The sequence below is a fragment of the Oryctolagus cuniculus genome, chromosome 15 (genome assembly GCF_964237555.1).
Source record: "Oryctolagus cuniculus chromosome 15, mOryCun1.1, whole genome shotgun sequence".
NCBI classification, from domain to species: Eukaryota; Metazoa; Chordata; class Mammalia; order Lagomorpha; family Leporidae; genus Oryctolagus; species Oryctolagus cuniculus.
In genome coordinates, this window is record NC_091446.1 from 37,683,624 (window position 1) to 37,696,261 (window position 12,638).

General features: G+C 42.7%; 1 protein-coding gene across 10 annotated transcripts in view; it reads right to left on the minus strand.

Moving 5' to 3' along the window:
* The window catches only part of EXOC6 (exocyst complex component 6), a 324,395-nt gene that overhangs the window by 94,922 nt on the left and 216,835 nt on the right, over nt 1-12,638 (minus strand). For all 10 annotated transcript variants that reach the window (XR_011382367.1, XM_051823933.2, XM_070057614.1 and 7 more), the window contains one exon: nt 9,707-9,816. Coding sequence is in view for 9 of the 10 variants with exons in the window: in XM_051823933.2 (XP_051679893.2) it covers nt 9,707-9,816 (110 nt within the window). In the remaining variant the exon portion in view is untranslated. The remainder of the gene's footprint in view (nt 1-9,706; nt 9,817-12,638) is intronic.

A 12,638-nucleotide genomic window follows, 5' to 3' on the forward strand; every position in this document is an offset into this window, starting at 1 on the left:
TCCAGTCAGGACTCAAACCCAGGTATTCTGATATAGGATGCAGCGTACCAACTAATGTTTTAATGGCTAAGTCAAATACTCACCTCCTTAGCTCTGTATTCTGAATTCTTATTCCTCTCATTAGCAAAATGAAACTAGTCAATATATTAAGTAAAACACAATTTTTAAAAAACATTAGCATAAATGCTATGTTGAATGGACAAAGTAATGATCACTGAATTTGTAAGAACCACCGGAAATTCAACTAATAAAAATGATAAATATTTTCATCAAAGAAGGACAAATTTGATCATCTTTTCTGCTGTCGCATTAGCACTCACATGTACCTTTTTGAATGCTAGGTGTTCATGAGGCTGGCGCTGTGGTATAGTGAGTAAAGTCACCACTTGCAGTGCCGGCATCCCAAATGGGTGTCAGTTGAGTCCTGGCTGCTCCACTTCCAATCCAGCTATCTGCTATGGCCTGGGAAAGTAGTAGAAGATGGCCCAAGTGCTTGGGTCCCTGAACCTGCGTGGGAGACCTGGAAGAAGCTCCTGGCTTCAGATATGCCCAGCTCCGGCCAGTGCAGCCATTTGGGGAGTGAACCAGCAGATGGAAGACCTCCCTTTCTCTCTCTCTCTCTGCCTCTGCCTTTCTGTAACCCTGGCTTTCAAATAAATAAATCTTTTTTTTTTTTAAAGAAAAAAAGTGTGTTCTGTACCAACACATATAAGTTAACTTTTTATTTCAGAATAATTTCAAATTTACAAAACCAAAATCATGTAGTACAAAGAGTTCCTACATATACTTCATCCAGCTACCCCGACTATTCACATATTTTGTAAGTATGAAATATTTGTCACAATCAATAAACCATACTCAGCTTCCCCTCTATTGTTAATCCAAACTCCCTTTACCTCTCTCACCTCTCCAGCCTCTAATCACTACCTTCACCACCTCAACATGATTATTTTTTAAAATTAAAATCCATTGTCTCACTTTATTTTTTATTTATTTTTGACCTTGAGAGGCAGAGACAGAGAGGGTGAGTGAGCAAGCTCCTAACTGCAGCTTTACTCCCCAAATGCCTGCAACAGCTTCAGGCTCGGGGTCCAAGCCAGAAAAGCCCAGCCAGGAACCTCAAAATCAATCCAGCTCTTCCATGTGGGTGGCAGAAATACAACTGCTTGAGCCAGCACTGCTGCCCCCTAGGGTCTGCATCAGCAGGAAGCCGGAGTCAGGAATGGAGTTGGGCACTTTAGTCCAAAATGAGACAGAGGCGTCCCAACCAATGTCTCAACAGCTAGGCTAAATGCTCACCTCTAGTTATTTTTAAATCCTCTTCTAATCTAGCATCCACATTAAGGCTAGAGCAAGCTTTCTAAAATATAACTCTTGTGGGGAGCAACTCGGACTAGACTGTTACTGGAATTAAGACTTATTCTATGCATCTGCTCTCCCACAATATGGCGCTGGGAGAGGAGTAAACAGCTTCTACCCAGCTGCCTCTCACCAACTTGACAAGCTGCAGGAGCTGCTCCTGATTGGAGGAGAGCAGCGTGCTCGGCGTGTGGGCAGCCGAGTTGGGATTGGCGGAGGAGGACTATATAGGAGGAGAGAGACGGCATGGTGGTGTGGGTTGGTTGGAGAGTGCATTGGAGAGTTCGCGGGGAAGTTCGTTACTTCGTTCTTTCTCATTTCTCTCTACTCATTCTTGCTTTGGGAGTTTGCTGTTTACTTATTCTTACTTTACTATAGAAAGGACTTGTAAAAAAAGGGAACAACAAGCGCCCGGTCCGGTGCGGCTGCTCCGCGTGCGGAGGAGCAGCAAGTGGTGCCGTGACTCGGATATGAAGCCTAGGCAGGGTTCAGTGTCGTTCCTCCACGAAGAGGGGGAGCGACATAATGGTGCCGTGACTCGGATATGAAGCCTAGGCAGGGTTTAGTGTCGTTCCCCCACGAAGAGGGGGAGCGACAACTCTTTTTTTTAATGTCAAACATTGTTTAATGGATTTCTCCATCACTAAAAACTAACTGACATGCTAAGCTGGACACCCAGGGCCCAGGGCACACCTGTGAGACAGTGCCCCTGCCCTACAGAAATGACCCAGCCATCATCTTCACAAAACTGCACATGATGTGGTCAAAGCTTCATTACAGAGAGAGAGGGAGAGAGAGAGAGAGAGAGTGTGTGAGAGCGTGCACGCAAGCAGAAAGGGAAGGGTAGAAAAAAGGAGAGGGGGAAGAAGGAGATTTAAAAAAAAAGGCAATGCTCATCCTGAGGAATCTGTCTTAATTTTAATTATAGGATATTTTATGAGATCTTAATATTGTTTTTAATAGACTTTTTTGATTAACACATAATTACACATAAGCATATATATGATTGAATATGATGTTGCATTACAGGCATACATTGTATGATGGTCCATTTGGAATAACTGTATCCATTAACTAGCCTGAACCTACAACTCCTAAACTCACAGCCCTCCTGGTACCCTGCTAACCACTGTTCTACTTAATACTTCTCTGAGGGCAACTTTTTTTAGAGTCCTCTGGCTCACTTCCCAAATGCCCACAATAGCCAGGGTTGGGCCAGGTTGAAGACAGGTGCCCACAACTCCACCTGAGGCTCCCAAGTGGGTGTCAGGGATGCAAGTACTTCTGCCAGCATCAGCTGCCTCCCAGGAAGCCAGACTGGAAGCAGAGAAACTGGACTCACACCAGAACTCCAATATGGGATGTGGGTGTCCCAAGCAACATCCTAACCTGTTGTACTACAGTGCCTGTCACACTCCCTTTCATGTTTCTGCTCTAGTGAGAGAGTCCTTCTGTATGTTTTCTTTACGGAATTTAGCATCACTTCACTTCTAATGCAGGACTCCTTTAAGCATTTCTTGTAGGGTTGTTTTGGGGTGGTGAGGAATTCCTGCAGTTTTTTCTTGTCTTGGGAAGTCTTTCTCCTTCATTTCTGAGGGACAGCTTTGCTGGGTATGGTATTTTTGGCTGTCATAGTGTGTCTTTCAGGACTTTAGGTATTTCATCCCATTTTGTTCTTGCCTCCTGGAAGTCCCTGCAGACAGATCCTAGGAAGCCGCTGGCTGCTGAGAAACCCTGGAATTCTGAAGCTGGCCTTGCATTTGTCCAGGGGACATGCAGAAATTGACAAGTTCCACGAAATTCCTTGCTCCCTGCACTTGCTGATTCCACTCTCACTGATGATGAGTATTTTCAGGGTGGTCAGCATGTCCTTGTCCATCCTGACCCTGCTCCGAGCCCGGCTGGCTGCCCCAATCCGCCTCACTTCACCAAGGAGAGCTACCCGCACATCTAAAATATAACTCTAATCATGTCATTCCTTAAGCATTCTTTAGCAGTTCCAAATGCTTACAAAATAAAATATAAACACTACAAACTCCTGTCACATCTTTTTTTTTTTTTTTTTTTACAGGCAGAGTGGACAGTGAGAGAGAGAGACAGAGAGAAAGGTCTTCCTTTTGCCATTGGTTCACCCTCCAATGGCCGCCACGGCCAGTGTGCTGCGGCCGGCGCACTGCGCTGATCCGATGGCAGGAGCCAGGTACTTATCCTGGTCTCCCATGGGCTGCAGGGCCCAAGCACTTGGGCCATCCTCCACTTCACTCCCTGGCCACAGCAGAGAGCTGGCCTGGAAGAGGGGAAACCGGGACAGAATCCGGCGCCCTGACTGGGACTAGAACCCAGTGTGCCGGCGCCGCAAGGCGGAGGATTAGCCTAGTGAGCAGCGGCGCCGGCCCAGTCACATCTAATATTGTAGCATCACACCCTCTTCTAAGACCTAGGGGCCTACCAGGGGCAGGTACTATACGGAGTGCTTTACACATATGCATTACCTCTTTTCATTCTTAACAACCACCCCATGAATTATTTTCCTCTTTTTACAGTAAAGAACCTGCAATTTAAAGAAATTCAATGACTTGCCCAAGGTCCTATTACAACTAATGAGTGCCTTCAGCAAGACTCACACTGTCTGTAGGAGTCTGAAGCTTATTTATTGACTTACTTATTTTTAAAAAAGATGTATTTGGGCTGGCGCTGTGGCTCACTTGGCTAATCCTCCACCCGTGGTGCTGGCACCCCGGGTTCTAGTCCCGGTTGGGGCGCCGGCTACTAGTCCCAGTTGCTCCTCTTGCAGTCCAGCTCTCTGCTGTGGCCCGGGAGGGCAGTGGAAGATGACCCAAGTCCTTGGGTCCCTGCACCCATGTGGGAGACCCAGAAGAAGCTCCTGGCTCCTGGTTTCGGATTGGTGCAGCGCCGGCCACAGCGGCCATTAGGGGAGTAAACCAACGGAAGGAAGACTTTTCTCTCTGTCGCTCTGTCTATAACTCTCTCTCTCTGTGTCTCTCTCTCTCACTGTCTAACTCTGCCAGGCCAAAAAAAAAAAAAAAAAAAAAAAAGGTATTTGCAGGGAAAGATGGCCTCTGAGGCAGGTTTAGAGAAAAGAGTGCATCTTGGGCGAATTCCCAGAAATTCCACCCCTCTGGGGAATGTGATTATTGACCCCTTTGCAGCTCATGGACAGAGGTGGGGAATCCAACCACCAGCCCCTTCTGTACTTGTGGAGAGAGGCAGGGGAGCCAATCCAAATATGACCCTTAGTACATGCACCAGGTGAAGGGTCAGTACATCACAGATAAGGGGAGAGGGAGGAGAAAAAGTAATGTAAAAGAGATCAGCCCCTCTGAGGCAATGGATTCCCAACTCTGTGGCCCCTCTTCCACATGGAGAGATTTTGTTGCTTATTGAAAATAAACCCATTTTCAATTTTACACTCTTCTGGACTTTTCTCTTTATTTCCATATTGAGAAACACGTCCATGGACCAGGGGAAGCTACTTTCCCTGCCCAATCCAGGATGTGACATATTTATTTATTTACTTGAAAGGTGGAATATCAAAGAAAAATGAAGGGAAGGAGAGAGAATCTTTCATCTGCTGGTTTCACCCCCAAATGGCCACAATACCCAAGGCTGGGCCAGGCTACAGGCAGGAGCCAGTACTCCATCTGGGTCTCCTAAAGGGATGACAGGGACCCAACTACTTGAGCCTTTTTCTGCTGCCTTCCCACACTTAGCAGGAAGCTGTAACAGAAAGCAGAGAAGTGGGCCAGCACTGTGGCATAGTAGGTTAAGCATCCACATGGGACGGACGCTGGTTCAAGTCCCGGCTGTACCACTTCCGATCCAGATCCCTGCTGATAGCCTGGGAAAGCAATGGAAGATGGCCCAAGTGCTTTAGAGATCCAGAAGAAGCTCCTGGCTTCGGATCAGCCCAGCTTCAGCCATTGCAGCCATTTGGGGAGTGAACCAGTGGATGGAAACCTCTCTGTTTCTCCCTCTGTCTGTAATTATTTCTCTCAAGTAAATAAATAAATCCTTAAAAAAGCAAGCAAGCAGAGCAGCTAGGACTCAAACTGGTACTCCCATATGGATGCAGGAGTTGCAACTGGTAGCTTAACCCATTATACCACAAAGTCCACTCCTGAAGCTTGTATTCTTTTTTTTTTTTTTTTTAAAGATTTATTTATTTGAAAGTCAGAGTTACAGAGAGAGGATGAGATAAAGAGAGAGGTCTTCCATCCACTGGTTCACTCCCCAGATAGCTGCAATGGCCAGAGCTGCACCGATCCAAAGCCAGGAACCAGGAACTTCCTCCAGGTCTCCCACATGGGTGCAAGAGCCCAAGAACTTGGGTCGTCCTCCACTGCTATCCCAGGCAACAGCAGAGAGCCGGATCAGAAGAGGAGCAGCTGGGTCTAGAACCGGTGCCCACATGGGATGCCGGTGCTTCAGGCCAGGGCTTTAACCCACTGCGCCACAGCGCTGGTCCCAAAGCTTATGTTCTTAACCACTGAATTATACTTCCACTATTTTTAGATAAGAATTTTACAATGAAAAATATAATAGGTATAAATTATTGGTACCTCTAAGTCATTAGAGTCACAAGATAGTCTTTATTGAAGCCTACCATTGCACTAGGGGTCATTTTATGGGATGTCTTTTCAGTATTTGTATTTTCATTTTTCAAATGCTGGAATATGTTGTACAGGTCATGTTGTGTACAACAGGGAATATATTACTCTGGTATCAATGTCTTAAAGATAAATTGTTGGAGACTTTAGTGTAAAAGGCTGGTAGACCATGTTAAAGCTTAAGCAGTGATTCTTCAACTTTAGCATGCATCAGAATCACTCACAGAACTTGGCAAGGCCCTTGAACTTATTCTCAGAGCTCCTAATTCAGTAGGTGTGAAGTAGCCTTTTTCCCATCATTGCACATGTGATGCTAATACTGCTGGCCTGGGGATCACACTTCGAGAACCTCAGGCTTATGGGAACCACATAGCACCACAGATGTTATATGCTGGGTATTTGAATTCCTTCACTTTCTTTTCTTCTCCCATTCATATTATTCACAACAGAAATTAAAGAATCTTTTGAAGAATTCCTATCACAATGAAAGAAAAGTACATGATCTAAAATCAGATACTCCTTCACTCTAGTAGAACAGACATTGCTTTTTTCCATTTATTTATACCTTGTTTAAATCCAAAATAATATCAGTTTACAACAGAGATAGACATACCACTGTCATTGTTCTCAGTGTTTCAGCTTGAAAACTAAGTAACTGTAATATCTGAGCCACCTTCATACCTTTTTGTGACTTAAAATTCAGTACCATTTCCTACAAAAAAAGTGTATTTTCTGCTATTCAGTTCACAAATTCAGAAAAATGGATTTCAGGGGAAGAGTTTCTACAAAAGGCAGTACCACCTCTCTGTCTTCCAAACAGTGCTCACAATCAGAAATACATCATATAACTAGAGGGCAGGACGCAACCCAGAGAGCTGGAACAAGATGTAGCATAGGTAAGTGTTCTGCCGTCACCAAGGGATTGTTCCTTATTTGCCAAAACTGTGCCAGGCACTTTCACTGCTCTTCACTCCAGTTCTCCAACTATCAGGGTCATCCTGGATAAACAAACCAGCCTCTCTAAGCCTCAGATTCCTTATCAGCAAACAGCAATAATACACATTTCCTACCTCCATAAATGTCAGGTATAATTTTTATCATATAGATAAATGGTAATTTCTTGCTGTGAAATTAAGTTGGTGATAACTGCCAACAAAGATACCATCTGACTACAACATTCCTTACTTATTCTACTGATTTTGTTCAAAATTATACTTCATGTCTATCTGAGAAAAAACAAAACTATTAATAGTATCAGATGTGCACATCAATCAATGTCAACAATAGAAAGGCGATACTGCCAAAACATTTAACAACAAATGCAAGGTGTGAAATTTGTTTGGATCCTGATTCTAGAATATTAACTCTAAAAAACCATTTTGGGGCCGGCGTTGCGGCTCAATAGGCTAATCCTTCACCTGCAGCGCCAGCACACCAGGTTCTAGTCCCGGTTGCCCCTCTTCCAGGCCAGCTCTCTGCTGTGGCCAGGGAGTGCAGTGGAGGATGGCCAAATTCCTTGGGCCCTGCACCCGCATGAGAGACCAGGAAAAGCACCTGGCTCCTGGCTTCGGATCAGCGCTGCGCGCCGGCCGCAGTGGCCATTGGAGGGTGAACCAATGGTAAAGGAAGACCTTTCTCTCTGTCTCTCTCTCACTGTCCACTCTGCCTGTCAAAAAAAACAAAAACAAACAAAAAACAAAAAAAAAACAAAAAAAAACACACCATTTTGGGACAATTAAGACAATACTGACAAGGATGAAGGAACTGACATCATATAATAATGATATTTTGTTTAGTGTGGCTAAAGAAAGAAATGTTCTCATTATTTGCAGAAACACATACTGAAGTATAAGAGGTCTTCCAAAAGTTCATGGAAAATGTGCATTACAAAAACCCTATACATGGATTTTAAAAAAATTTGCACCAATTGTTGAACCTTTTACTTAGTATAGAGTTGGTCTTCTGTGTATAAAGTTAATTGAAAATGGATCTCAGTGGAGAATGGGACTGGGAATGGGAGAGGGAGGAGGAGGAGTGAAAGACTGGTTGGAACGGCAGGTATGGTGGAAAGAATCACTATATTCCTAAAGTTGTACTTATGAAATGCATGAAGTTTGTATTCCTTAAATAAAAGGTTTCTTTGGGAGAAAAATAAATAAATAACTAAGAAGTAATTGGAACTCGACAAGAAAAATTAATTTCCATTCATTTTAATTAAGTTTCATTTTACGTAAATTTTATTAGATGGAAAATAATATAAAGCTTAAAAAATTAAACCATAAAAATTTGCACCAAAATAAATTCATCCTTTAATGTCATTTTTCCACAAACTTTTTTTAGAAAGCTTTTATTTAATAAATATAAATTTCATAGGTACAACTTTTAGATTATAGCAGTTCTTCCCCCCCCATACCCGCCCTCCCACCCCAAAATCAACCCACCTCCTACTCCCTCTCCCATTCATTCTTCATTAAGATTCTTTTTTTTTTTTTTTTTTTTTTTTGACAGGCAGAGTGGACAGTGAGAGAGAGAGACAGAGAGAAAGGTCTTCCTTTTGCCGTTGGTTCACCCTCCAATGGCCGCCGCAGCCCTCGCGCTGCAGCTGGCGCATCACACTGATCTGAAGCCAGGAGCTAGGTACTTACCTGGTCTCCCATGGGGTGCAGGGCCCAAGTACTTGGGCCATCCTCCACTGCACTTCCCTGGCCACAGCAGAGAGCTGGCCTGGAAGAGGGACAACCGGGACAGAATCCGGCGCCCTGACCAGGACTAGAACCCGGTGTGCCGGCGCCGCAAGGCGGAGGATTAGCCTAGTGAGCAGTGGCGCCGGCTCAAGATTCATTTTTAATTATCTTTATTTTCCACAAACTTTTAAAAGCATTCTGTATCTTGGAGCAAAAGTTCACTATTTTTAGAATTTGCTTTAAAAGACTTTAGTGCAATATAAACAATATATAGAAAAGTATTTATTGCCATTAAATCTCAATGGTAAGAACATAGGCATTTCCGATCAAATTACCTCTCCAAGAGTATTTCAAAAAGTTCAAGGAAAATAGAATTAAAAAAAAAAATAGGCCTCTATCTAACTCTCCCTTCCTCTCTGTAACTCTGCCTTTTAAATTTTCCCACTACTCTTTTGGTAACTTATATTTTTGTTTGAAGATGTTCATAACAAAAAGTAAAAAAATACAGTATTAATTTATAGCAAGTTAACAATAAATGTCAGTAAAACAGGTCTTTCCTATGAGATAATAATCTATTGGCTGGCGCCGTGGCTCACTAGGCTAATCCTCCGCCTTGCAGCACCAGCACACCAGGTTCTAGTCCTGGTCAGGGCGCCGGATTCTGTCCCGGCTGCCCCTCTTCCAGGCCAGCTCTCTGCTGTGGCCAGGGAGTGCAGTGGAGGATGGTCCAAGTGCTTGGGCCCTGCACCCTATGGGAGACCAGGATAAGCACCGGGCTCCTGCCATCAGATCAGCGTGGTGCGCTGGCCGAAGCATGCCGTCCGTGGCAGCCATTGGAGGGTGAACCAACGGCAAAGGAAGACCTTTCTCTCTGTTTCTCTCTCTCACTCTCCACTCTGCCTGTCAAAAAAATAAATAAATAAATAAATAAATAAATAAAATAAAATAAAATAAAAATCTATCACAGATTCATGAAAAAAGGTGTTAAAATTTAATAAAAAGTTATAATAAATATGTATTTATTAATAAACTTACCTCCGGTGCAATGACTCTGAAAATTTAAGGCTGGCATAAATAAATTCTTTAACTTGGATATAAATATGAGGCACTGACTGAGACATGGGGAGTTTCTTTGGGAAAGATTGCTGTAGAAAGAGAAAATTTTTTTTTAATTTTTAGAAAAAGATTGTAATCACCTAAAAATGTGAAAATTAAATTGACTTCATATTTTAATTAATAGTAAATATCTGTATCTAAAATATACTTCTATACTATTTTTTATATTTTAAAGAAAATCAAAATATTTCTAAAAATGGCAATTTACCCCTATTTCATAAATCATATTATTAGACTCCCGACAAGCAGAGAAAGCATATATTAATACCTTTTTGTGTTCTGATGCTTAACATTCTATAGGAGATGCCTCACTGCTTGAGTGGCCATGACAGTTATACACCAGCTTACGGGCTGTTACCAAATTGTGAGATCTCTTTCACTTACCTTCACTGAAGGCTTCAGGTCAATTCAAGAAGACGTCCAGTTTATACTGTAACTCCTAGAATACCTTAGAGAGCAGCTTTGTGACCACTACACTATCCAACGTTGTTTTGTGTCAATGACATACAATGTGCTTTCAAGCTAAACTGCTTTATCAGCCAACACCCTTTTAAAAATTCTCAGTCTCCCAAATGTAAAGTTTTACCAAGATGAGTATCCTCACTTATAGTTCATGAAGTATAATCTACAATTCTATTTTTACTTTCTTGCAACCATTTACAGCTGCAAAATTATCCTCACCAAGATCACCAACTACCTCCTAGGTGTTAAATCTAGTGGACGCCCACAGCTTTTCAGATTACTGCAATTCTTTGAAGCCTCTGACAAAGCTGAACCCCCTTGCTTCGTAAATGACCTTTTCTTCCTTAGAATCCCACCCAACACAGCTTTTCCTTCTATTTTTCTACCAGCTCTATTTCTCCTCCTCCAGTCATTCTTTATGCTTAGGGTTTTTTATGCTGTGCTTAGGGTTTCGTCCTAAATCTTCTCCTCTTACTACATATACTATCTTTGGGTGGTCTCATATACTCTCATGACTTCATTGCTAATATCTCTCAAATCTACAACTCCAGATAAAATATTTCTCTTAAAGTCCAAATCTGCATTATCTAATTACTAATTAGACACCTCTATTTGATTGTACACTTTGAGATATATCTTTTCAAAAATTTTTAATTTATTTTGAAAGGCAGAATTACAAAGACAAAGGGAGACATACACAAGGAGGGAGAGACAGAGACAGAGAGAGAGAGAGAAATCTTCCATCTGCTGGTTCACTTCCCAAATGGCCACAACAGCTAGGGCTGGGCCACGCTGAAGCCAGGAGCCGGGAACTCCATCAGGGCTGCTCATGTGGGTGGCAGGAACCCAAGTACTTGGGCCATCTTTCTCGGCTTTCCCAGGTGCAAACCAGGGACCATATGGGATGCTACACCGCAGGTGGTAGGTTAACACAAAATGCCAAAATGCCGGCCCTATCATCTTTTTCTTCTAAACTTTCCTGTCTTATTTCCCATTATAATGAATGCTAACACCTTCCAAGGCAGAAACCTGGTTACTACACTTGACTCCTTTAGATCTCTTATGCCTCACAGGCAAATCATCACCAATTCATGTTGTTCTGACTTCCTAAGCATCTCTTAAATTCTACGGCTATAATCTCCATTCAGGTCACCAACCTCTTCCATTAGGATCACTGCAAAATCCCCTAGCCAGTTCTTCCTGCCATCACTCTTACTCTTCTTCAATCCAATTTCCACATAAGAGAGAGATTTCTTTTATCTTTTAAGGACTGATCTAGTTATTTCAAAGGCAAAGTTACAGAGAGAGAGAAGGAGACACAGAGAGAGATCTTTTATCTACTGGTTCATTCCCCAAATGACTGGAATGGTCGGGGCTGGTTCAGGTCTAAGCCAGGAGTTTCATCTGAGTCTTCAACGTGGTTGCAGGAGTCCAAGTACTCAGGCCATCTTCCATTGCTTCTCCTCGGTCATTAGCAGTCAGCTGGATCCAAAGTGGAGCAGCTGAGACACAAACCGGTGCCCATGTGGGATGCCAGCATTGCAGACTGTGGCTTTACCTACTATACCACAGCACTGCCCCCAGAGAGATATTTCTAAGGCACAAATCTGACTATGCTTTTAATGCGTAAAATCTGTTGGTGGCTTCTCATAGTTCACAGGGGATAATGGCTAAACTCTCCAATACTGTTTACTAAACTCTCCAATATTGTTTCCAAGGGTTATTATCCTCCTTCTACTCCAATTACATTTCTTTTTTCAAAATCTTATTTTTTTTACATTTTATCTGAAAAGCAGAGAAACAAAGACAAACAGAGATCTTCTGTCCACTGGTTCACTCCCCAGATGCCCACAACAGCTAGGCCTGCTCCAGGCCACAGCTACAAACCAAGGACTTAATCCAGGTTTCCCATGTGGGTAGCATAGACTCAAGTACTAGAGCCATCACCTGCTGTCTCCTAGGGTGTACATTAGCTGGCAGATAGAATCAGAAGCAGAGCCAGGACTCTAACCCACATGCTCAAATATGGGATGTGGGTGTTTTAAGCAGCATCCTAATACTTATGCCAAATGCCTGTCTCCAATTACATTTTTTTTAGTCTCCATCTCTTGTGCTTAATGGACCCTGTGTTTTATATTAGAATTACAGTCTTTCTGCATGTAGAACTATGGACCAATGGATACAATTCCTTGGGAGCACAGTCCTAAGGGAGCTACTGCAAATACTGGAAACTCTCAATAAGCAAAGTTAAACTTTCTTTTAATTGTAAACTTATTTAGAGTAGTTTAGTATAATTACAAGGAACATTAAAGATTATTTGGTTCAACCTCCTTATTTGAAAAACAATGTACAACTGCCCAAATAAGGTAGCTCATAAGTCACAGGTAGA